The 24337-nt window shown below is 39.6% G+C and overlaps 3 protein-coding genes and 1 long non-coding RNA gene across 6 annotated transcripts; 1 reads left to right on the top strand and 3 right to left on the bottom strand.

Annotated features, from left to right (window-relative positions):
• Window positions 1-2599: 2599 nt before the first annotated feature.
• On the bottom strand, window positions 2600-4380 carry LOC147181946 (sorting nexin-16-like). Its single transcript, XM_086078364.1, has 5 exons — window positions 4249-4380; window positions 3851-3937; window positions 3557-3705; window positions 3283-3352; window positions 2600-2845 (listed from the first exon to the last, which is right to left on the bottom strand). The coding sequence occupies exons 1-5, from the start codon at window positions 4378-4380 to the stop codon at window positions 2678-2680; spliced, it is 606 nt and encodes a 201-aa protein (XP_085934490.1). The 3' UTR covers window positions 2600-2677.
• Window positions 4381-6390: 2010 nt separating this feature from the next.
• Window positions 6391-16356, top strand: slc35a3b (solute carrier family 35 member A3b). Of its 3 annotated transcripts, none has more exons than XM_086097324.1 (9): window positions 6391-6558; window positions 8559-8873; window positions 10179-10416; window positions 10681-10835; window positions 14296-14418; window positions 14519-14693; window positions 15103-15221; window positions 15504-15637; window positions 15811-16356. In XM_086097324.1, exons 2-9 carry the CDS (start codon window positions 8856-8858, stop codon window positions 15902-15904), a joined length of 1056 nt encoding a protein of 351 aa, XP_085953450.1. In that variant the 5' UTR covers window positions 6391-6558; window positions 8559-8855; the 3' UTR covers window positions 15905-16356. The 3 variants fall into 3 exon arrangements, with proteins under 3 accessions (XP_085953450.1, XP_085953457.1, XP_085953463.1); XM_086097331.1 differs by having other exon boundaries at window positions 8556-8873; XM_086097337.1 differs by lacking the exon at window positions 8559-8873.
• LOC147181945 (uncharacterized) lies at window positions 9414-13189 on the bottom strand. Its single transcript, XR_015097297.1, has 2 exons — window positions 12977-13189; window positions 9414-10706 (listed from the first exon to the last, which is right to left on the bottom strand). It is a non-coding gene; the product is annotated as an uncharacterized LOC147181945 (long non-coding RNA).
• Window positions 16357-17475: 1119 nt separating the features above from the next.
• fam78ba (family with sequence similarity 78 member Ba) lies at window positions 17476-24283 on the bottom strand. Its single transcript, XM_086097348.1, has 3 exons — window positions 23224-24283; window positions 22687-22966; window positions 17476-19034 (listed from the first exon to the last, which is right to left on the bottom strand). The coding sequence occupies exons 1-3, from the start codon at window positions 23559-23561 to the stop codon at window positions 18792-18794; spliced, it is 861 nt and encodes a 286-aa protein (XP_085953474.1). The 5' UTR covers window positions 23562-24283; the 3' UTR covers window positions 17476-18791.
• Window positions 24284-24337: the final 54 nt, after the last annotated feature.

The raw sequence follows: 24337 nt of genomic DNA, 5'->3' as shown, positions 1-24337 counted from the left end.
GTCCATGTGTGAAAGCTAAATGTCGCTGAGTGACACAAAAATGCTATGAATCGTCACCAAAATCCGCATGCGCCTCTCTACTCATGTCAACTTCAACCTCTGAAAATATTGAAACAATTGTCACAATATTTTGGATTTTATGGGCATTAAATCTTTTCCTCACCAGACAGTGTGCTCATATTTCATGCACAACTTATTGAAATTCACGTGAGCAAGTGTTATTTATTTGTTTGTTTAAAGTCTTTTGAAGAGAATCCGTAAGTGTAATATATTGTAATGTGTGTAGATATTTATAAATATAAATATATATATATATATATATATATATATATATATATATATATGCTAAGTTCATGCATACAGACACTGACGTCACTCACAAGGCCACACCCCTTAAAGGCTGTATCACACTGAGCGGTGAAGGCTTGCAAGATTGGGCGTACGAATGTCTTCGTTGGGGTTTGTTCAAGGTTGCAAAGACGTTCACAAACAGTTTTATCTGTTGCAAAGTTTTTCTTGTCGCAAATAAATTTTTAACATGTTAAAAATTTGATGGCGACAAGAAAAAATAAAATAAAACATGTATTGTTAAGTTGTCTGTCGACATGTGTTGCTCCATTGTTTGTGTTCAAATTGCTTGAAAACACTGAAAAATAAGCCCTGTATATCCCCATATCTGATATTGATTGATGATTTTCAGGTCACCTGTTTTTTGTTTATTTTCAGTTCAAATATGTGCAACGTCATTGCGCATATTTCAAATTCCATGGAACTAGCATGTTGTAAATTTAAATCTCTCAGGGTGAAGTGCAGATCGTCTTTCAGGTTTGAATTGATGTTTGTTTCTGATAAAAAAAAAAACGTCAAACAGCGAAGAATGACAGGTCCAATGAAAAACATGCATCCACTTCAAGTTCAAAGGTTTCTGAAGGAAGATGAATGGAGCTTCTAATCCCACAAAGTAAGTAAAAACAATCTTTCCAAAGCCTTATTCAACCTTGAACGTTATGTTCCTCCTGTCACTACTTGACACTAGTTGAACAGACATTGTATATTTGGAAAATAATAACTTTCTGACAATATGAGAAATTGGATCACTTCCAGTAAGAGTTTTGATGACTTGACTGGGTGAAGGCAGCCAGTAACAAAGTAATGAACTGTCATTCCTTTGTACTGGCTGGGAAGTTATCCCCATAAAGTAGAGTTTAGTGTGGGATTGTAATTCTTGTTGGCAATTCCGCCCAAGGACACTGTTGGGAAAGAGCATCTGGAGGTACTTTGCTGGATTCTTAACGACAATTCTTATTGAGTTTGCCTGATTTGATAAAAATGGCATGCTTTGAGATTGATATTCTGACAAGATTTCCCCATTCTAAAAATGATATCAATCTTTACAGGCATGAAGCCAAACGTGACGGAAGATCAAAAACAAAGTCTGAGAAACGTCTTGATTTTTACGATGTGAAGCATCTGTACTATTAGCGAAAGCGCATACCCACACATTTACACCCACAGTAGTCCATACATGACATGTCCACTGTTTGTCTTTCTTAATGATCTCTATATCATATCATTAAAATGATATGCATCTGGGACCAATGTTATCAGGTTATGCCTTGAGATTAGCTCAAGGTGTTTTCCAGACAATTTCTTAAACTTCTAAGGAAACGCTGAACTGAAAGAAAGTGGAGGACACACACTATCAACTCCTAACCCTTATGACTAAAAATAAATGCATGCCCGTATTCTTCTTATCTGGGTCAATATCGCAATCAAGTCAGTGCCTTTGGTCACCTCATCAGAATAATGCCGTCACCACGATAATGTCGCAGTATAAAGTATCTTATTAGTGGGCAAACATTTGCACAAAAAGAAGCACAATGAGTCCAAATTGTGTGTCCTTCATTTTGTATCATTTTCCCATTGGATTCATTATAGTTAATAAAAGATTTTAACAAATAAATGGTTTTATTGTCCAGCTATTTCATAATAGCAGTCATCTTGATCATGTGTACTGTATTGTATTTTCATGATCATATTGATCATATGCAAAATGTTGTCATCATGTGCTTCTAAAAACAAAACAAAGCAAACAAGAAAAAACTCGTAAATGGATGGATGAAAAAGAAAGATTTTTTTTCACGACTAGACCCCCCCCCCCCCTTCAAATAAAAACCTTGTCCAATAGGACAATTTTTCTTTGTTAAAGTCACTTTGCTACGTTTCTTGAATCATTCTCCAAATTTGCGAAACAGCATGGATCTTCTGCAAAAGCCAGTCTCTTTCTCAAAATCCTTTGTTCTTCTCTCAGGAGTAAATATGTCAGTTCCATCGGAATTTCAAGTCTTTGTGCCATTGTGTACAGATAGGACAATCAAATTGCTTCGTCATATTGTCAATAGTGTCAACAATGTACTCTGGAGTCATGTTCTGATGTAAAACACATTCAATCGGCACCTTAAGGTTTGAGAAGCCCTGAAGGCAGTGCAGAGCTCTGGCGCCCCCTGGAGGACATTAGTGGCAAGCTGAGGTGAAAGAAACGCAAAAGCTAATCAGATTAGAAAACTTGATTTATCAATAAAAGAAACAGAGAATAAAAGAAGCAGAGAGCAACACGTTTTATTTATTTATTTACAAAAGTTACCACAAAGCCATAAAAGTGATCACTTTGTGATGATTATTGAGATTTTGTGAGAAAGGAAACATGCTGGACTTTCCTCATCAAAAGGTTGATGTAGCTTGTCCTCTCATTTAGGGTCTTCCTCAAATGTTCAACTTCTTTCTGCTTTTCCATCAGTTTCCTCTGCAATTGATGGTTACCCTCCTCCAGAGTGGCACAGAAAGCCTGCAAAACATCAAATTATTAAAAAAAATATATAGGCCAAGTAGTATTTCCTGGCCAAATGTGAGTCAATTCGTTTTAATTTGGTGAATTGTGTCTTGCGGATGGAAATAAAGTGGCTAATATTGTAAACAAAAGTAAGGGTTACCGATCGTAATGTCACAAAAACTATTTACTGTTTTTTTGTTGTTGCTTTAAATTTTTAAATAATAACCATTTAAAATTGATCACTGTAACATAACACGGAACCGTTTTATTTCATAGATATCATTCATAAATTCACTTAAATTTAAAATGTGTCCATAATATACACAGTATGAACCAAGTAGGTTTTTAAAAAAATATATTTATTTTTTTGGGCCATTTTACAGGTTGAAAACTGTGCAGACAAGAGTAAGTATAATTGACAGGCGAAAACAATGAGGCAAAAAATAACGAACCCTGCTTTCTTCCAGACTGTCAAATGGACCGGGTGAATCAGTCATACAAAGAAATTGCCTGACAGGAACACTAGGAACACAAAAGTCAAGAGTTACCAATTGCATGAGTCATAGCAGGATCAGAGTCATTGCTGACTTTTTTCATTGAGCCCAAAAATAAATAAATCAGATTTCTTTTATGTGGGTTAATTTTAACAATAAAAGAAATGTAAAAAAAAGAAGAAGAAATTCAAACATATATATATATATATATATACATATATAAACACAATACCAGTTGCTGATGTCTTTGTGATAAATCAGATTGTGCAGAAAGTTCTGCAACCCGGTCTGCCTCTCATCCAAAAACGCCTCGTCGTAGTTGTCTTTGAACCAACGTTTGGGGGGTAAAACTAAGTGGACGCTGGGAAACAAATCCTTGAGCTGCCAAAATGAACATATCAAAAGACTAAGATTACATTTTGTACTTTGTATCACATTCCCAAATAATCTGTTATTTAATATGGATTTTCCCACCATGGCTTGGATTTTAGAATAGCCTACTACAGTATGTGCGATAGAGGATGACCTTGTCTTGGAGTCTGCAGAAGTCTGTGTATCGTCTAAAGATTATCCAGCTGTCCCCTTGACTCCTGAGCACCAGGATCTTGTAAACCTGTGACACAAAGGTCATTGGACTGTACTGTAAAGTTACGCAAGCATTTCAAGACGCCGTGAGACAGCCGTGTTTGCTTAGACAGTTAGGTTAGGCAGTGTTTTTGGGATAGATACATTTATGACTATGAAGTCTTAAATCTTAGCTTCCTTTAATTTAGCTAGCCAACCAGGTGATTTTTACAGTATTTGGTTCTGATCTTGTAAAGGATGTTGTTCGTTATAATAGCATCTGATGGTCACAATCTGCAAATAAAGTGAGGGACAGCTACAATAATATTCAGTTGGACAAGGATGCATGCTGTATATTACCGTGAACTTTTCCCTCTCCTCCAGGGTTTCGTGGTCCTGCAGTGTCACGGCGAAGGGTCTCTTATCTCCAAAGATCCCTTCAACCTCCAGCCCACCAAAAACATTTCTTCTTCTCTCTGGCTCCTCCCCCATCAGTTGAGATAGAGGCTGCAGTTGGTAGATGTTTCAAAATGAAGAGGAAAAATCTCCTCTGGATAAGATGTGAAGTAATGCTACCAGGTGACTCTTCCAACAGTAGTGAGATAACCAGTAACACAAGCAGATGTTTTGGAATGTATTGTATGTAAGCAGCAATAAAGTGGTAAATGATTTTCCAACACTGTGTCAGAGTTTAAGTTTGTAATCAGTGTGTCGTGTCTGTTCACGTCAGAAGGAGTATATGGAAAATAGGTACAGGCTTAAAGGTTTAAATACAAACCAAATTGCACATTTCAAAAAAGCTGTGACCGCGTCATGTTTACCACCCGGTTACATCACCTTTTCTTTTAACAACAGTCGGGAAACATTTGAGAACGGAGGACACTAATTGTTGAAGCTTTGTAGGTGGATGTCTTTCCAATTCTTGATGTACAGCTTCAGCTGTTCAAGAGTCCGGGGTCTCTGTTGTCATATTTTGTGTTTCATAATGTGCCACGCATTTTCAATAGAAGACAGGTCTGGACTGCAGGCAGGCCAGTCTAGTACTCACACTCTTTTACTACAAAGCCATGCACGCTCTTGTAACACGTGCAGAATGTGGTTTGTCGTTGTCTTGCTGAAATAATCAGCACTTAAGTTCGTTAGCAGACATAACTTTACTAACCCTAGCCATAAAGCGGGAGCGGGAGATCGGTTCAGCGTCTGTAGTGAGGCGGGCTCTGTATCGGGACTGTTGTGGTGAAGATAAGCCAAAAGACGAAGTTTTCGATTTACTGGTCAGTCCATCTGCAATCTTATCTTAACCGGCTATTGTAGTCACAAGCTGTGTCGTGACCGAAAGAATGACCAATCATGGCTCACTTGTTTTCTGGGTTTGGTCATGTGACATTGGCAATTTAAGCCTTTAGACACTTCATTTTCAGTCGAGAGCAAGTAGCAAAATGGACATCCGAGGTAGATAAGAACAGGTGGATTTTGCCGCTTTATTAATCTTTCACAATTGTAATATTTATCAGATTGCCATGTTTAGACGAGTGGGGCGCTACATATTGTAATTTTTTTTTTTTTTTTACTTGTCTATCCATTTAAAGCAACACTAAGGAACTTTCAAGCGATACAAGACTTGTAAATGACAATTTCAAGAACGTCAAAGGGCGGCTGGGACTGGGTTGGGGTGGATGGCGGGGTGGGTGGGGGGTGGGGGAGTCGTGGGGGGTGCGGGGGTTGTGGGCCGGTGGGGTGCCTGGCGGGCCTGCAGTGCCCCGTCCTGCTGCGTTGGGTCGGGGGCGCGGGCCGTGTTGGGGTGGGGGGCGCTCCTGCTCCTGGGTTTGCTCTCCGGCCGGTGGCCCTGGCGGGGCCCGGGGGTGTTGCGCTTGCTCTGTCCTGGCAGGGGTCGACGGCTCCCCTCTTTGGTGGAGATTTTCATGCATGCCAGATCCACCACACCAGCATCTATCGAAACTCGGACACAATCTGCTTCCTCCTCAGGTCATTGAATCGGTGGAGGCTGGTGTCTGTGGATCCCACTCGGCTTCATCTGTCCTTCCTTCCTTTCCTCAGTCTCTCCTTCGGTCTCCCTGATTATTTTTTTGGGGGGATTTGTTGGAATTTAGATGTTTCTGGGGTTGGGGAAGAATTCTGGTGGGTGCTGGATTTCACTTTCCTTTGTTTTCTTTGGTTCCTTCGGGTCTCCTGACGGCGGTGTTCGGTTTAGGTGAACGGTATGGGATTTTTTCTAATAGGTTTTTGGTGAGCTAACAAATACACGCACGCACGCACGCACATACACATACACATACTCACCCACATACAAAAAAATAAAAAATAAAAAAATGAGCAATGATGATGACATTACCGAATGACCAATACTGAGCTCTTTAGAAAAAAAAAAGAAAAAGAACGTCAAATAATGAAATATAAATGTGTCCAGTAGAGGGCGCCTCTCCTCACTGTGTGACTGACAGTAGGGCTCATTCATCCCGGATTTCAAGAGAGGGAGGGAAGCTCCATCTCGCCGTCCAAAAAGACTCTAAAGAGCGTGTGTGTGAGAGTATTAGAGCATTTGGCTACCCACGATGGAAGGCACACTAACTTTTTAAGCTACATTTTGGTAAAGAGAAGAAGACAAGCCACAGTCCAGTGAATGAGCGTCCCAACATTTTCCTCCTCCAGGTAAAGCAACTCAAACTCAAACAATTTAACTGTTTAAGTTTTCATATACAAATGTTAAAAAAACATATATTTGTCCTATTGGATTTTTTTTTTTTTAAATGTCCAACCACTTACATAATGCTGCTTATTATTATACATTGTTAAATGTAAAGAAGTGTTAAAAACAAATAAGTTCAAAAATAGCCTTTTGTAATCATAAATATCACATATAGATTTAATCTACACACACTTATATGGTCAAAGCACCTTTATGAGCACCATATTAAGAAAATGACAATGATCATGTACCGTATAGTAAATAAACGTCTTAGCACTGATCTCTTCTTTTGAGGAAAGTGCAACACTGCTTAATTCATATTCCGTTTGAATTCCACTGGAAGTGGCCTTTCTACCACACTAGTCTTCTTTTCACCTGCACTGATAGTTAGACGAGTTTGGCATTGTGACAAAAGCCAGGACAGGATGTATGTAGCCAGCGGCTGAGCTGCACTGAGTTTGTTTGCGGAGAGCATTTACACTCCCTACCCTTGACCTAACATGCTCCATGTAGGAACTCGATGTGGTACAGAGTGAAAAAAATAGGGACCGAGCCCTGCCGCATATAGCGAGTAATTTTGAAAAGGGTTGTTCTGTATTGTAATGGCTTCGAGTTGCCACAAGATGGTTGCAAATGACTACTTTTATCTAAATAAGCTCCTCAACTCACTTAAACCGTTCATTGGCACGAAGATGCCACCAAAATGATGCTTTATTTTACTTTGGCATTTCTGTTCAGGGGATCCTGAGTTTACGTAACCTAAAAAGGTTGGGACGGGCTGTATCACTAAACCTATACAAACAGTATTACATTCATAATTCTAGTCAACATTTGTATGTATGAATAACAGTGGTAGGCCATAAAAATAAAACAATCCAATGAAAAGTGACAGTGACTATGACTGTATCTGAATAGTGTGTAACTAGTTCATTAAACTGTCGTAAACTAAGCACCACCTGTAATGTTTTACTACCTGTCCGCAACCCACCCATAATAGGTCCTGTCTCACTTGTTGGGAATCACTGCTCAAGGATTTACATCCGGGTGATGTCCCAAGGTTCAATATTTGTTTAAGTCAACTCCCCTTTAATGCAAATTAACGCAGGTTTTAACAGGTAGCTTAATCTCTGTCAAGCCAAAGCAATTTTAGCTAAGGCGATGGAGAAGAACAACTGGATTTTATTGTCCCAATAATTTTAAAACTGATGGCAGTGTTTCTATGTAATATTTAATAACAGAAGTCACTTTAATTACGTTATACAGTATAACAATATTCACAGGATATATTATTTTTACTATTTGTAGTGTGACTAACAATAGTTGTGGGAGCCCTAACAAATTACACACAAACTGTTTCTTTACAATTTTTTTACGTTTTATTTGATTGTATCAAATAGAGTGTTATTTTCCTTGTGAAAAAAAAAACATATTACAAAAAAGTGTGTTGAGTTAGGCTGGAACGGATTAATTGCATCCCCATTCATTTCAATGGAAGAAGATTTGAAATACTAGTGCTTTGATAGTACAGCAAAGTAGCAGAACCACAGAAACATTTTCACATTAACAGGAAATGTTTGATCTAATTCCTTTTCAAATCTGCAATTCAAATTAAGTGCTTTCTATAATTGGGAACTTGTTATGAGTTAATATGTGGCAAACAAACTGGAGAGTTTAAGTATTATGTCGAGTCTTCCATCTGACATGTTATGCAGACTGATGATGGGTATGCTGTTTCACGGTCACATTGAGCGTGTTTTCAATGTATGGAAAGAGAAAGTGAGGGGAGAGTTTGTTGGGAGGTGTTATTGGACACACACACATAAACATACTGTACACTAGGGGCATTGTGTGCTGTTGAACAGAAATGCAACATAAGGAGGTCAGTGTGTATACAAGCCACACCTCTTATTCTGTCTAAATGCTACTTTTTTCTTCTTCTTCTTTTTTTTTTTTTTACCAGCAGGATACCTATCTCACTGGAAACCATATCATTGTAAACCAAAACTCAATGGACTCAAGTGTGCTCTCTTCTGCCATCATTTAATGAGAAGCTAAAATATGTTTCATTCATGAAAGAAACAGGGAAATCAACCAGTTCACGCCATCACTACCATGAGTCAGGTTTGACCTGTTTCAAAGGCTGGAGGAAATGTTACTGCACTTGTGTGTGCAGTTTCTCTTAATAGGCAACTACATGGTATGAGGTGGCTTGATAAAGAGACGAGCAAGTGGACGGAGGGAGTTTGCGCGCAGACAGAAGATGTTGCAGTCAGAACATGTAAGCCATTCCAATGACAGTATATAACTATAGCGTTGTGGCTGATGAGTGTTAAGTTTGTCTTGGCTGATCTATTACAGTATAAAAAGTAATTGGGTTGTCATGAAAGATTTTTGTTATGATTCAGGTGAGCATTTAATTGTTCTACCTGTCACTGTACGTTGCTGCTATTTTCTGGACCACTTACTGTTGTTGTTGTTTTGTTTTTTTATTTCAATCAGACCTATCAAAACCCCATCAAAATAATCCAACCTACTGAAAATGGAACAAAATGGAACAAGCTTGTCTTTGTTTTGCTTCAGAGTGATTTTTCTCAGGTGGCATTCAGCAGTGGATTTTTGTAGCCTTACAAGGCAGGGTTACAAAACAACAATTTGCTACCTGGTATGGTTTTCTACTGGATAAAGGCAAAACCTGTCACCGTTGTTGTTGTCGTTTGTATGGGGAATTTGTGCCCCCTTGTAGAGGAACCCTCAAGACTCCGGATGGTCACAAGTGTACTCGTTACATTGTAAAAGTGAATAATAATAATAATAAAAGTTTATTTGTATAGCACTTTTATAAACAAGTGTTTACAAGGTGGTCTGACAAACCAACTACAATAAATAATAAATCCAGATCATAAAATGCAAACAACTACTAAAGCAAAATAGACAAATACATACATGCACATATACATAGAAACACACATAAACACATAAAAAGGATGTTAACCCAAAGGCAAGGATAATCCGAGGCAATACAGGAATCCCACAACCCAATTGAGGGGTACCGTGTAAAACAATATAAAACATGTAAGTCCTAAAATAAAATAATGTTCATAAATGAACAAATAAAAATAAATATATAAATATATACAATAAAATACAATAAAAAGATACATAAGAACCACATGATTAAGAAACAAGAGGAGAAGACATCAACAATTAAAATCCCATCTGATTGAACAAGGTGGTCACTTAATAGAGCACAGTAATTGACATGGCGTGAGAAAAAAATGATTTGCTGGAGGTCAAAGCACCAAAGTATGGTCTTGAGGAACGGCAAGCAGACCTTCATTGGCTGATGATGTAAAGTTAGTAATCACAGCTGTTAAGTGAACACTTGGCGACTGCCTTCAACCCAGATGGTACGTGTCTGGTGACCCGAACACTGTGTACGGGTTAACTACCATTTAATAACCAATAAATATTCTAATTAGGTCCAGTATCCTCTTGCTCTTGGACTTATACGTAGAGTTGATTGTCATTTGACATAAGTGGGCATCATGTGTAAGAGTTTTTTCATTCCTGACTTTTCCCCAAGGACTCTTCAGAATCCCGCCAGGAAGAGTCCTCCACCATGGTGTCCTCCATACATTCCAAGAGGCTGAAGAATCTGTCTCTGGGGGTTCTGGTGTTGCAGACCACCTCACTGGTGCTCACCATGCGCTACTCCCGCACTTTGAAGGAAGATGCCCCCCGTTACCTCGCCTCGTCTGCTGTGGTGTCCGCCGAGGTGATCAAGATCATCGTCTGCACCCTTCTGGTCTTCATGGAGAACAGTGAGTACAGTCGTCCCTCGCCATATCGGTAAGCTAATACCTGCTCCTCGTATGCATGTTTTACATTTGGTATAATGCATGAAGCTTTAAAGTACATCTAAATAATAAAGTAAATATGGTTGCTTATTTCTGTCTATCACAGGTGAGTGTGGAATGTAAGCTCTGTGATAAAAAAAAAAAAGATATTTGTAGTATGAGTTCTTCAGTACCTGACTGTGTCTTCGTTCCATGTCTGGCTGACAAGACTCTCTCTGTGTCGGGTAGATTTCAGTGCGCGGGCCATGAACCAGCTGTTGAAGGACGAGATTGTGAGAAAACCTCTGGAGACCATGAAGCTGGCCATTCCTGCGGGTATCTACACGCTGCAGAACAATCTACTCTATGTTGCCTTATCCAACCTGGACGCAGCCACCTATCAGGTTACACTCGTGCCAGTTCACTGCAACAGTCGATCGTGTTTGTGTGTGGCTACCCTGCACTATCTTGAGGGGGAGTAAATGTTTTAAAGAAGACTTATTATGGAAAATTGACTTTTTAATTGCTTGTATATAAATATTTGGATGTCTGGAACGCCTGCCCATGCATCAACTAAGAAATGACACAACCAAGTAAATCTTCTGTTGGCTGTCTATTTGCGAAAATGTGTCTACATGCATAGATCTACACATTAATTGACAATGTACAATTTGGTGGTTTGTGGATAAAGTTCAATAATAATAACAAACAAACAAACCATCAACTATTATAAAACTCAGACTCGGGTCAATTAGTGCAACCCAGAGTTCAAAGCAAACATGCATAGTGAATCAGCATGTAGCTGTTACGATGCACGCAAATGGAATAAGCTGCCAAAAGAAGTGAAATCAGAACCAAGTGTAAATGTTTTAAAATCCGGGTTAAAAACTATGCTGCTTTCCCATACCTATGATCAAGATCTTTCAAAGGATTTTTAAAATCATAGTGGGTTTATGGAATACTAGGGGTGAAAGTGGGCCGGAACAGTCCGGAACTGTGTACCGGTAAAAAAAAAATTGTTCCGGTCCGAAAATATGATGGCAACTGTCAAAACCCCACAAGCTCCGTTCTCTGTGCATCTGAAAAGTCACGTCGATGTGTGCACGTCGGTGTTTTTGTTATCTACTATTTTGCACATCATTAAAAAAAAAAAAAAACATTGGGGCTGCGCAGTGACCTTCATGTCAGGGAGTTCCGGAAATAAATTCTAGCCACTTTCACCCCTGTGCAAGACTCTAAATTTTCAGTAGGAGTGAATGTGAGGGTGAATGTTTTTGTTGTCTTCTATTTGTGCCCTACCCAGTTCAGGGTGAACCTTGCCTCTCGCCTTAAGACAGATGGGAGCATGCTGTTTCCTTGTGTATGAAATGTGTGTTCTAAATAAAGCTACCTTGCCTCACCTATAAAATTAACCAACAGCCATTGCTTTCTGTAGGCATAAAAAAACAGGAATGAAGGGGAGTGACTATCAATAGACAAACTAGAGTAGGCCTGAAATACTTCCTGTTTTCTTCTTTTGTCAAAATTACAGTGTAAAACAAAATAGCCATCTGCCATTTATTGGCCAAGAGTTAAATTACACCCAAAATAACAACAAAATGCCTCCACAAATGAAAGTGCAATAAGTGCTTTTGCAGTCTTTATGGTGGCCAGTTTTGGGAACATTACTTTAAAAAGTAATTAGTTATAGTTACTCATTACTTGCTTTAAAAAGTAATTGAATTACTTCATAATAAAAGTAACTCGTTACCAGGCAAAGTAACTATTTTCACTATTTAAAAAGATGTATTATATCAAACAATTTAAAAATATATATTATTATTATTATTATCATTATATTTTTATACAAGGAATTCAAATTAAGTCCAGGCTATATAGGGTATTTTCATTTATTATTGTGATTATTTATGTCACACTTACTCCATATAACATATTATATAATAATAATAATAATAATAATAATTCATTAAATTTGGAGTGGTGATGAATGTTCTACCACTGCCAGTTACCACAGCAATCAGAATAATAATAAAAATAAAACGGCACATATTTATATTTGTGGCACATATGTCATCTATAGGTAATTTTTAGACAGTCCTAGCCAGTCCCTCCAAGATTTCAAGGGCATTTTTTGATTGTTGCTGGCAAAAATAATCAATAATAGATCAAACAAATTGCCAATGCTATTAAAATATAGTGCTTAATGCTATCATGGCCAAAATCATAACCATAACTACTACTATATTTATTTACTCCTCAGACTCATCAAATTCCACTTGATCTCTCTGAAAAACATACTTTTGTACACTTTCAAATATGAGAGTATGGTGATATATTTTCAATTGTACACTTATAAAGACGTGTTTAATGATTGATTTACGTCAGAAAACTGCCCAACTCTAGGCTTAACATGCTTCATTCACATACAAATGTCACTCCAACGCCTTCATGAGTGTGAGCATATTTCAACACTTTTCACGTGTTTAGCACTCGTGAAATAAGAGAAATGCAATTGTTGGCGCTTTTAATTACACTAGGCGTGTACCTTTACTGGTATCTGTATCGCTGTTCTGGTGCTTGTGGAGTCGCAATGTGGTTCTTGGTGGAACATAATTGTCAACAAATCGCTCCTCATGTCACTCTTGTCAAAGTTGTCAAAACAGTTCCAGGCGAGGACGCGGACTCTTTGCTAAAATGCTAAACTATGCTAAGCCTTAAGGTACTGAAGGAAAAAGGACGACACGTCCGTCACGTTGTGACACGCTTCAAAATAAAAGTGACTACACATTTCAGCTGTCACTTTTATTGTGACAGGTCCGACAACAACATTGCCTCCAACTGTGCGCAAATAATATTTTCAGAGCCACCGCACAACGTCTTGTAAGATTACTTCGAGCCTTGAAAACTAATAAATTGTAACGCAACACATTTCTCATACAATCACGATAACGTCGTTTCAAATATGGGGAAAATAATGAGTTAGATTAGTCCGTTTATGAAAACACAAAACAAAAAAACAACAGAGTTACCTTACTCCGTTAGTTTGATTAAACGCTGTTATTCCCAACACTGATGGTGGCTCATGTATATGTTGTAGTTCTTTTTTTTCTTTTTTTTTCTTTTCTTTTTTTTGACTTGGGAGATTGAGAAGTGAGCATAGGTGGTCAGCCCTTAACTGTAGCTGTCATCATCATTTAACCCAAGTTCAGGTCAGCCCTTCCCTCCTTGCTAGTATATTTTAAGACTATACTTAGCGTATGATAAAGCTTTGTTATCAAGGTTTAATCAATCCGCCGATACCTGATATTTTCAGAAAGTAACCCAAAGTTTACAACTATTACCCTTTTACATGCACGAATAAAATGTCGATAAGGTCAAGTGAAGAAATGCCCACACACGTTTACAGTAACTCATAGTGTTAACATTTTCGACACATGTAGCATTTCGTAGTTTATTCTTCTGTTGCAAAAGAAGATTCACAGGCAGGGTTCTGGAAAATGTTTTTTTTTATGTTATCCTTGGGGGTCTTGAAATGCAGAAGTCAATGCGATTGCGGCACCTCTCAGCAGACGGGGGTTAGCTGCAAAAACTATCTGGACGAAGCTCCACTAAACTACACTACAGTATATAAATGTGATTAAATGCAAATTATTGACTTAAAAGTTAAATACAACTGAACTGCATTTGCACAGTGATTCCTTTGCATACCAATAGAGGGAGCCCATGTACCACGAATGGTCATGTTCAGCATATAAGCATGCTGACCAAAATTCAATCCAAAGATAAAACTAAGTTTGTCCAAAATACAACTACTAACGAGACCATCCAGGATAGAGTAACGAGTGTGATTTTCATTTTATTTAGGTCACGTACCAGCTGAAGATTTTGACCACAGCGCTGTTCTCCATCTCCATGCTGGGCAGGAGGCTGGGTTCCTATCAATGGCTCTCCCTTCTCCTCCTTATGGCTGGAGTCACTTTAGTGCAGGTAGCCACTCAAAACTGTAGAAACACTCGTGTGTGGGTGCTCAAGTAGCTTTACATATTGAGTGTAGCCACAAATTAATCTGATTTTGTTTACGTTCAAGTGGCCCATGGCGACTGGAGGAGATTCCGAGCAGAAAGTCCTCTCCGGCAGCATCCAATTTGTGGGTCTGATGGCTGTGCTGATGGCATGCATTTCCAGTGGCTTTGCTGGAGTTTACTTTGAGAAGATTCTCAAAGAGACTAAACAGAGTTTGTGGGTTCGCAACATACAGCTGGGTGAGAAGTTTTCTTATTTGTCGGAGGCTTTTTTTTTCTTTTCTTTTTTTAATGATAAGCCATATAGATGGACTTGTCATTCGAAGATGTAAATGAATTGCCAGTCATTGCTTCAGGAAGTATGTTGCCTTAATGTGATTGACTGCAGACGAAATAATAAACATTACAATACTGTTAAAAATACAGTGAACTATGGCTACATATGTGTAGTAAATACAAAACAACCAGAGTAAGTCACTGTGTGTTCTTCACTGCACCGCTATTATATAATATGACTTCTGCAAGCTTAAAAGCTACTTCCTTTGTTAACGCTAAAGATTCTGAGAGTGTGGATGTGAGTTTAAGATGAGGTGATCTCACTCAAACAAAAAGGGACAGACAAATCAACACGATCATTTGTTTCCTACAGGTTTGTTCGGGTTTGTATTTGGTACGATTGGAATGATGGTGTATGACGGCAAGCGAGTGACACAGTCTGGAATGTTTCAAGGCTACAACAAGATCACCTGCACAGTTGTTGTCTTGCAAGTACGAGATTACTTTACATATCTATCTATCTATCTATCTATCTATCTATCTATCTATCTATCTATCTATCTATCTGTCTGTCTGTCTGTCTGTCTGTCTGTCTGTCGGTCGGTCTGTCTGTCTGTCTGTCTGTCTGTCTGTCTGTCTGTCTGTCTGTCTATCTATCTATCTATCTAATGTGGTACTTTGCTGTTCATTTCATTTGCATAGTTTGCTGTCGAGAAGTGCCCGTGTTTGGCTGTATTACTCCCACTGGTTGCTTTGTGTTTTGTTTGCCTGCAGGCTTTAGGAGGCTTGGTCATAGCTGTGGTCATTAAATATGCCGACAACATTCTGAAAGGGTTTGCTACCTCTCTGTCCATCATCGTGTCCACACTGATCTCATATTTCCTGTTGGAAGACTTCAACCCTACTGGGTAAATGCATGCTTGCTAATGATGACACGCTCCATCCATTGATTTGAATTGCAAATGATTGCTGAGGATGTTGTTGATGTTGCATCTTAAAACAAACAAACTGCTTTTAGTTCAGTCTGTGTACATATGTTTCTCACCCTTTTAATCCCTCTGCTATCTCCTGGTGTTGTCAGTGTGTTTTTCACAGGGGCAGCACTGGTTATTGCAGCCACATTTATGTACGGCTATGAACGCAAACCCGCCAGTGGCAGTGCTGTAAAAGTATAAAGGAAGAAGAAGACCTCCCCCCGCCAGCAAAACACAAATGGAGCAGGACTCTGTGAAGTGTGGGAACAAGTTGGATATGTGTTGTTACTGACAATCTACAACTCTAACTCTGAGCAGATATGTCCCTGCATCACTGCAACTTTGCCCAATGAATGAGAAAACAGTATATGTCATACATGATGCTGTGTTAGAGAAAGATAACACTATAATAAAAAGTATTGTGGTAGCTTATTAAAGATGGCAGGACTGGATATTAGAATTTTAGCAAAGGTTCGGTTATTGGATACAATGAAGTGTTTGTCTTCAAAGTTAATGTTTATCAAGGTTAGTGTGCCAAACTCAAAGAGAAAAAAAAACTTGGCTGAGCTTCCATATAGTGGTGGAATGACGAGCAAAAATACTGTTGCAAATGCTGATGAAAATAAAGAGCTATGAGACAATTAAAAACATCACATATTCTGATGTTATTAATTAAATTCCACATGAAGGTTTATCTGCGATTGGCAGTTCAGGGTGTACCCCGCCTACTGCCCGAAGCCAGCTGGGATAGGCTCCAGCGCCCCCTGCGACCCTTGTGAGGACAAGCGGTTAAGAAAATGGATGGATGGATGAAGGTTTATGTGCTGAAACAAATGAATTACTGACCCTGTAAAGTAAATTCCGATACGGACTTCCCACTGTATAAAAATAAATTAGACACATTTCTAGCATGGAGTTAGTTAGCTAGGCTACTACCGCTAAAAATGCATCTTCCCTGGATGCCAAAAGCTACAGAACAGCTTGATGGCTTTATTTAAATGCCAAACTGCTTTTGTGTTACTCAGGCTAACCTAATTTGTTAAAAGGTAAAGCAGAAAGAACATATAACTAGCAGAAATCATGCTCTCAAATGTCTGACATGTAGTGTGAGCCGCAGGCTGAAAAATGTGTCGATGTGTATAAAAAAACGCTTAACTTGATCTATTATGTTGTCCAAACACCAACACAACACCATGCCTGTTAGCCTGTTAGTTCATTGAGCTAGCTGGTGGCTAGTGCCTCTTGTCTCAGCATGGAAAAGCCTTGGAACGAATATTCCAACCACTGGAGGCTTATGAGATGTGTAGACGTAATACAAATGCTCGATGTATGAACGTATTTGATCGACAGTTGACAGTCGACACGCCCAAAACGTCTGGGAGCTGAGAGAAGGCTTGATTTTTCATGATTTGGAAATCTCGTTTCATGCACTTGCCATTTTTTGAATTGATTTAAATTTGGCGGGCTTGTTCACAACAGTCTTCTCGAGGAAATGTCAAATTTATAAGATCTTTTTTATTTTTACTCTACAGAGACCTACCGAGCTTTGCCCTGATACTTCAAATAGAAATAGATATTGGACCTGTGCACGCTCGCGCTTTCACACACGCGCACGCACAGATAAAGACTTTGAAAACTGTTCTGTAGTTCCAGTGCACTCTGAGAAACCCAAACCAGTCTCTATAGCAACAGACAAATGTTGCTAAATGAGTGGCGGTGCAGCAACACACAATACATGGTGAATCAATAAAACCTGCCAGAGCATCTTTTCAGTATTTACATGATTGTAATGGCCATTTTATTCAACAAATACCCTTACAAATAACTGAAGATGATAACAGTGAAACTGATATTTTTCAGATTAGTTTTTTTGTTTATACACTCAGACAACCTTTGCATAGTTGTGGCCTTCAGAGCAAATGAGCATTTTGGAATGGAGGTAGTGTGTGCGTGTGTGTGAGTGTGCTGAGGTGGACAGACAAGCGCGAAAGGAGGCAGATGGGAAGATGAGACATGAACCTGGAGAGAAGCACAGATGGAGGATAAGCCATGTGACTTGTCTGTGGAGTGGCAGGCAGAGCCGTGGACGCAGCTCAGCATGAACCGGATCAGAACCGTGACACGTGAAGGCTCTCGTTGGTGATTAGCCACACACAAAAAAAACCTGCTACACAGCTACTGTACCATATGATAACAATGATTTTTATCATTGTCAAAATATGTTGTGGTTTACAGTAATTCCACTCCGAAGTAACAGGAGGATAGTCAGATTCCCTGATTGTCTGTAAATATATGTACAATGTATGTTAGCAATGTCTTGGTATGATGAGTTGGCCTGGTTTGACCCACATTCACTTGACTATTTCTGTCACTCACACTTGTTTCAGATACAATAAATATGACTGTTCTGTGTAATTTGCCATCAATCCTGTTTGAAGCATTATGAATAATATCCTCAATATGGTAGCAGGTAAAGTTACAATTAGAAATGAAATAATGTTTTCTCTGTGAATTCATTGTGCTATAAACCCCAGCAGATGTCTTTTTCATTTGTAATTTTCATACTGACTTGTAACAATAATAGTCATCATCTTAACGAAAAAAGATTAATATAATACTTAAGTGTCTTGAATAATCTGAATACATTCTTTAACTCTGGTAATGAGTGTGCTGATGAAGGCCTTTAATGGCACTAAGGAGGTATCATCAGCCTGCGGTTTGTTTTTGGCTGATGTGACGTCTGAATCACAAACGCTTTAAGGAATACAAAACAAATACGAGTCTTAAATCGTTTCAATGACACTTTTGCTCACTCTTATCGCATGCAATAAGATCTACATAAGGATGCAGGATGCAGTTCTTGTCGGGGCTCAAATCCCTCTGCCGCCACAGCTAAAAAGAGTTCACTTGTAAAAATGCTGGCAAAGCTTTTGAATGGCAGATCTTTGCCAAACAACACTTGACGCAACACCAGATCTCTGTAGATGTCCATTCGGACTCTGACGCTTCACACATCAGTTCCTTTGTTGGTTTCATCACCCTCATCTTTTGTTTTGGCAAGAAGAAACAACTTTTGTTTGGGAGTCTCTCATTTTGGCGGTATGACGACTAGCGGCGCTCCTCGCCGTGGCCTCCACATTAGCACTTGGGCGTCATTGGCGTTCGGCCTCCCCAGGGCGTTGGGAGAGATGGGCTCCTGGTAGTTGAGGATGTGTGGCTGCTCCTGATAAGGCCGACCTACCAGCGAGGCCCGTGAGCCCAGTGGCATGTCGGGGTCGACTGCAATGTCTACCCGCATACGCCACCGCACTGTCTGCAGGACAATTCGTTCCTGAAAGAGTAGAGGATGGTAACAATAAGATGCATAATGCAGGAGAACACCGGTAGCTTTGTTGAAGCCTCATCTAGTTTACCTTCAGGCTTTTACTAGAAAGAAAAAACATGTAAAGAAAAGCCTATTAGAACATCTGAAATGTATTTTTGGTTAAGTCAGAGGCCCTTTAAATGGTAGCAGATGTGCACTAACTAATATGAGTTAACATAAGCCTGAATTATAACTTTTAATACAATCACATCCCAGTTACGAGGAAGTGCACACTAATGCAATAACATTATCACAGTTGTTTATTTTTATTTCCTCTCACAAAGTTGTATTTTTATTTTTTATTATTACCCCAAAGAGGTTGTACAGTTTATTTATTGTATTCCAATTGCTGTAGTAATTGGTAGTGGTAGATCATATATGATATCTGTCATTATTGAGTCAGACGTTTGTGTGACATAGATATGCACAAAAATCTATGTAAACCTAGCCTAGAAATAATTTGAATTCTTTGTATTAAAATAAATAAATAAATGAATAAATAATAATAATAAATACAAATTATTTGATATGTATTTTTTTTAAGTAATTAAATAGTTACTTTGTCTGGTAATTAGTTACTATTTCTATGAAGTAATTCAATTACAAATTTCAGTTACTTAATTTCTGCCACCTGTGGCCCAAAGCGTAACTTCAGCATCTGTGTCAGGCTCGTTCATGGTGCGCGTGCGAGTACGTGCATGATCTTAAAGCGACAGCCACAGTTGACACATGAAGGCATGACTTTAAATGAGGTAAGAAAAACTCCGCCCCTCTCCAAAGAAACTGTGGAGTGTGAAGGGTCCGCACACTCTACTATAAAGGGAAGATAAAAGCTGATAGGTGCAGTCAGAGCAAAACAGCCATGCTCTTTGTACTCATCTGGGCTTTGGTGGAGCATGCATGATGTAGAAAAAGCTTTAACATTACCTTTTTAAACGGCACAATGCACCTTAAATGGTGCTGAATGTTTTAAAATGATTTGACCAAATCTAATTTTTTTTTATATCCCATAAATCTGCCATTTAAATGAAATGTGCAGACTGTCCAATCAGATTTCAGCCTCTATCTGTTGCCATGCCAATTTAATCTGCCAAGAGCCCTCAAACTCAGTAAAGCTGGGTGACTAACTATCAACAATCAACTATATTAACAATTTGACTCTTTCTTTAACCAATCAGATTTCAAAATCACCTCACAATAATGTTAGCATTTTACGCTCTCTAATTGGTCAGAGCAAAACTGTTTGACAATCACTTTTGCGTGATGTTATATTGCATTTTTGTATTTATTGATGTTTTCTATAATTGTGACTTGATTGTGGTGGTGTTAAGTCCCAACTGAAGGCCCAGGTGCAAAATGCACGGACCTCCACTGAAAAATACTGGATACGTTTGAATGGTCTTATCATCTAATGAGTCATATAGTTGACCATAGTGCAACTGGCCTGAGATCAATTCCCACTCAAAGGCCCACACTCACTAATAACTCCAACACCATGTGACTGACTGGCAACCATCTCCAAGGACATTAGCTGGGATAGTCTCCAGTTCTTACGGTAACCCGGAACAAGGTAAACAATACAGAAAAAAGATGGATGGAAGTGTTTTGTAATTGAACGGCTAATGGGCCGTGCAGTGGCAACAGTGAGGTTCTTTACCTCCTGTACCAGAATGGAAGGTAGACAGATTACATTTGAAAACAATGCAAAGATATTTTACCTTCAACCTAAACATCTTCATGTGTCTTTGGGTTATGAAATAGTAATGCTTAGTAAATTGGTTAGCACTGCTGCCTAGCAACATGAAGTTCAAATCTCTGTTGACTTTTCACTTGGAGTTTGCGTGTACGGGTTTTAGATGGTGGTTTTCTCCTTTGAGCTCCTCTCAAATTTCATTCAATGTATGACATAAAGATGCACAAGGCAGTGCAAGGAGGTCTCCAATTGCCCACATCACATGCGGGGCCGACTATTCTGTGAGAGAAGATATTGCAGTTTACCTGTAGAAATGCACTATACACGCGCCAAGCTCATCTCCTGGACCTAAAAGAGTCCATTTGTTTCCACAATGTCAAGCACCTCGTGCGCTCCGACCTTCCTGATTTGTATGCAAATGAGGGACCCACAAAGACAACAAGGAAAACGCCCCGTCACGCCTATTCTACCTGTGCAAAGTCTATGAAAATACCAAAAGAAAGAAAACACCATCTACGCTCACAGTTAGACTGTACTTTATGCTAGACTTGTGCTGGGCACGAACATAGGGCCCTTAAGATCTATATATGTACACTGAAAACATTTCTGCTGGGATTTCACAATAAATAATCAGATAAGTTTTGCATTATGCAATAAGGATTCCAGCAATATGCTGTGAAATGTAATGACAGCAATTTACTGTAATTTCACGTCTGTGATATTACAATGCATTGTTGTAAATTTTGAATAAAAATATGACACTGTAATAATACAGTTGAATACTGTGAAATCCTTGCTTCTTTTTTTTTTACTGTGCTGCTGTGATATTACATGCCTTGTTGTGATATAACACTTTTTTGATTGCAGGATTTTACCATCAAATAACAGTTAAATGCTGTAAAATCCAAGGAAGTTATAGTTTATGCAAGTATTCATTGGGATATTACAGGGGAAGTTAATTACAATAAATTGCTGTAAAATAATACTGTTAATTGTGAAATGCTGTTTTTTTTTTTATTTACAATGTATGCATACTAATCCTGGGTTTAACCTGCTTCTTTTTCACCTATGTTGTCATCTGGGATAGGCTCCTGCTTATACCGCAGCCTTAAAGCAACACAAAGGAACTTTCAGTTTACGTTGATTATGGCGGCACCATATGAACAAAAGCGGTATTGTTATATCTGAAGGAAGACCACATTTCCTATGAGGACAAGGCCATTGTGTCGTGAAATCTGGGCCAATGTTGATCCTTAACTGTCCTTTCATCTGGAGTAGCTTTTGACGTATGCCATAAAGCAGTCAGCACATTTGTATTTTTTTATGTGGCAGTGTTCCTACCATCCTCCTCAAAGTTGCTTAGTGCCAGTAAAAATTATACAGACCCCCTCGGGCCATGGCGGAGGTACCATTCAACTAATTTAAAGTTGATATTTCATCAGAAGAGTTATGAAAATATTTTATTAACTCATTCACTGCCAATGATGGCTATAAACGTAAAAAAAAATATTTGAACTATTTCTATTAGTTTACATTTTTTTCCCCACTTTTGTCAACTAGTGTATGAAAACCTAGAATTTTTTTATTGTACATTTAGAACAGATATAACATTTGTGATTAATCGTGAGTTAACTACTGAAGTCATGCAATCAATTACGATTACAAATTTTAATCGCCTGACGCCCCTAATTTTATAATAATTGTATTTTTTGTTTTTTTAAATCGCGTCAGGCTGTTATCAAAAGTGGAAAAAAATGTTAAACTAATATAAATGAATTTTTGACGTTTATAGCCGTCAATGGCAGTGAATGAGTTAAGGTTGAAAAGCTCCTTAGTGCTACTTTAAGGCTAAGAGCTATAGAAAATGGATGGATGGATTGATGGATGGAGTTGAAGTTGAGGCATTTTTCCATGCTTTTGTCATACCTTGGTGATAGAGTTCATGGCCACCAGCCATGTGATGAAGCTCTGATCCCTGGTGATGTGGGTTAGCATGGGCGTGTTGCTGTTGCTGATGGGAACGGCCCAGGTCACGCTCGGGTAGAAGTTGTCATTCATGCTGACCGTCAGGCGAGACGGTTTGGAGGTGGGACCGGTGAGGGTGACCGTCTCGGTGGTGTTGCCATACCACGGGTAGCTGACTCCATCGGAGTCGCTGATAGCCTTCACCCGACCCTCTCGCAGCTCTGGTAGTTCCCAGCTGGACCTTACGGCAGGAAAAGGATAAAAGGACACAAGTTGGGTGCTCTGCATAACAAAACCTCCGTGCAATAAAGTAATCGCAGGTAATGAATAACTAATTGCTGCCAAACTGTTGTGGAGTGAGTTGAGTCACCTGCCACCATACAACGATCATAGGAAGCCTAGCTCAGGCCAAAGCAAAGAAATAAAAAATCTCGCCGGCTTTTATCTTGAAAAACTCTTAATTCGGGTCACTTGTATCACAAGACAGCACTTACTTACATGCCAATATCACCATATGTGTTGTAGAACTCCATCTGGGTGCAAGCTTGAATCCAGCCCACCACCCAAGTTTCATTCCGGGGCACCGGTGGCATCACAACTCCCGCTGAGGCCCTGAAGTACGGCGTCTTGTAGCGAAGCACGATGGGCGAGTTCTCCTCAATGATGGTGGGACACTGGTCAATTGAGGCCGACACTTCATACACCACGATATTCTCCCGTCTGATGCGGGGCTTGCACGCAATGCTTTGAATACATCCCATAGTGCAGGTGACCAGCAGAGTGAGCAATAAACAAGGGAGCAAATGACACCTGACCAGCATGCACATCAGTCCCATTCCAGGTTCCACCCTTGTCTGTAGAACCAGTCACCATTCATCAAATGTAAAAGCAGCCTGCGTGGGAAAATATCTGGGGTGATGTGGAGGTGAGAGTGCAGTAGGGACTGGGGAGGAAGTATCACAGATCTCTGCAGCCTCCTCCCCCTGGTGTGCCTCCTGACTGCCGCACTGCCCTTGGCGCTCGTCCCCACAAACTGCAATCCGGCCTCCCCGAGGCTGCTTCTGATGATGATGCTGCTGATTCAGATTCACCGCCGTGCGTCCGGAGACTCCTTTCTTCGGAGGCTCCTCGATCCTGCTGCTGCTGCTCGGCTGCCGGCTTCGCGCTGCTGTCATGTCAAGCGGCGGCCAGGCTGACAGGTGCGTCAAAGGGAAACAGGGTGGGGGGATTGGATTCCTTTTGTTTGCCTACATTCACGCGGTGCCCTGGAAAGATAAAACCTCCGCTCTGCATCACTAAATGAGAAGAAAGCTCCGTCAAATGAAGGCCGGCGAAACGTCTTGAGAAGGAGAGGCTGCCGCTATTTTAAAGCCCGGCTGTCTGTGCTGTGCTCCCATTCTTACAAACGCATGAATGGTGCATCACGGACGGAGGCGAGATAAATGTGGAAAAAAACATCCGCCGTCTCTCGATGCTGATACGGGAGAGCATCCTTTTTCTTTTTGGTGCGCTCGGGTTTTGGAGGTGCTGATGCTGGAAAGCCAGGGGAGTGGCGTCACCCGACCTCTTCCTTGGGGGGGGGGGGGGGGGGAGAAACACGCGTGTTACGTCA

This window comes from Leptonotus elevatus, chromosome 1 (assembly GCF_054856555.1).
Source record: "Leptonotus elevatus isolate MCC_2025b chromosome 1, RoL_Lele_1.0, whole genome shotgun sequence".
NCBI classification, from domain to species: domain Eukaryota; kingdom Metazoa; phylum Chordata; class Actinopteri; order Syngnathiformes; family Syngnathidae; genus Leptonotus; species Leptonotus elevatus.
Note: the sequence above shows the minus strand (reverse complement) of the source record. Positions and strands in the feature narration are given on the sequence as shown.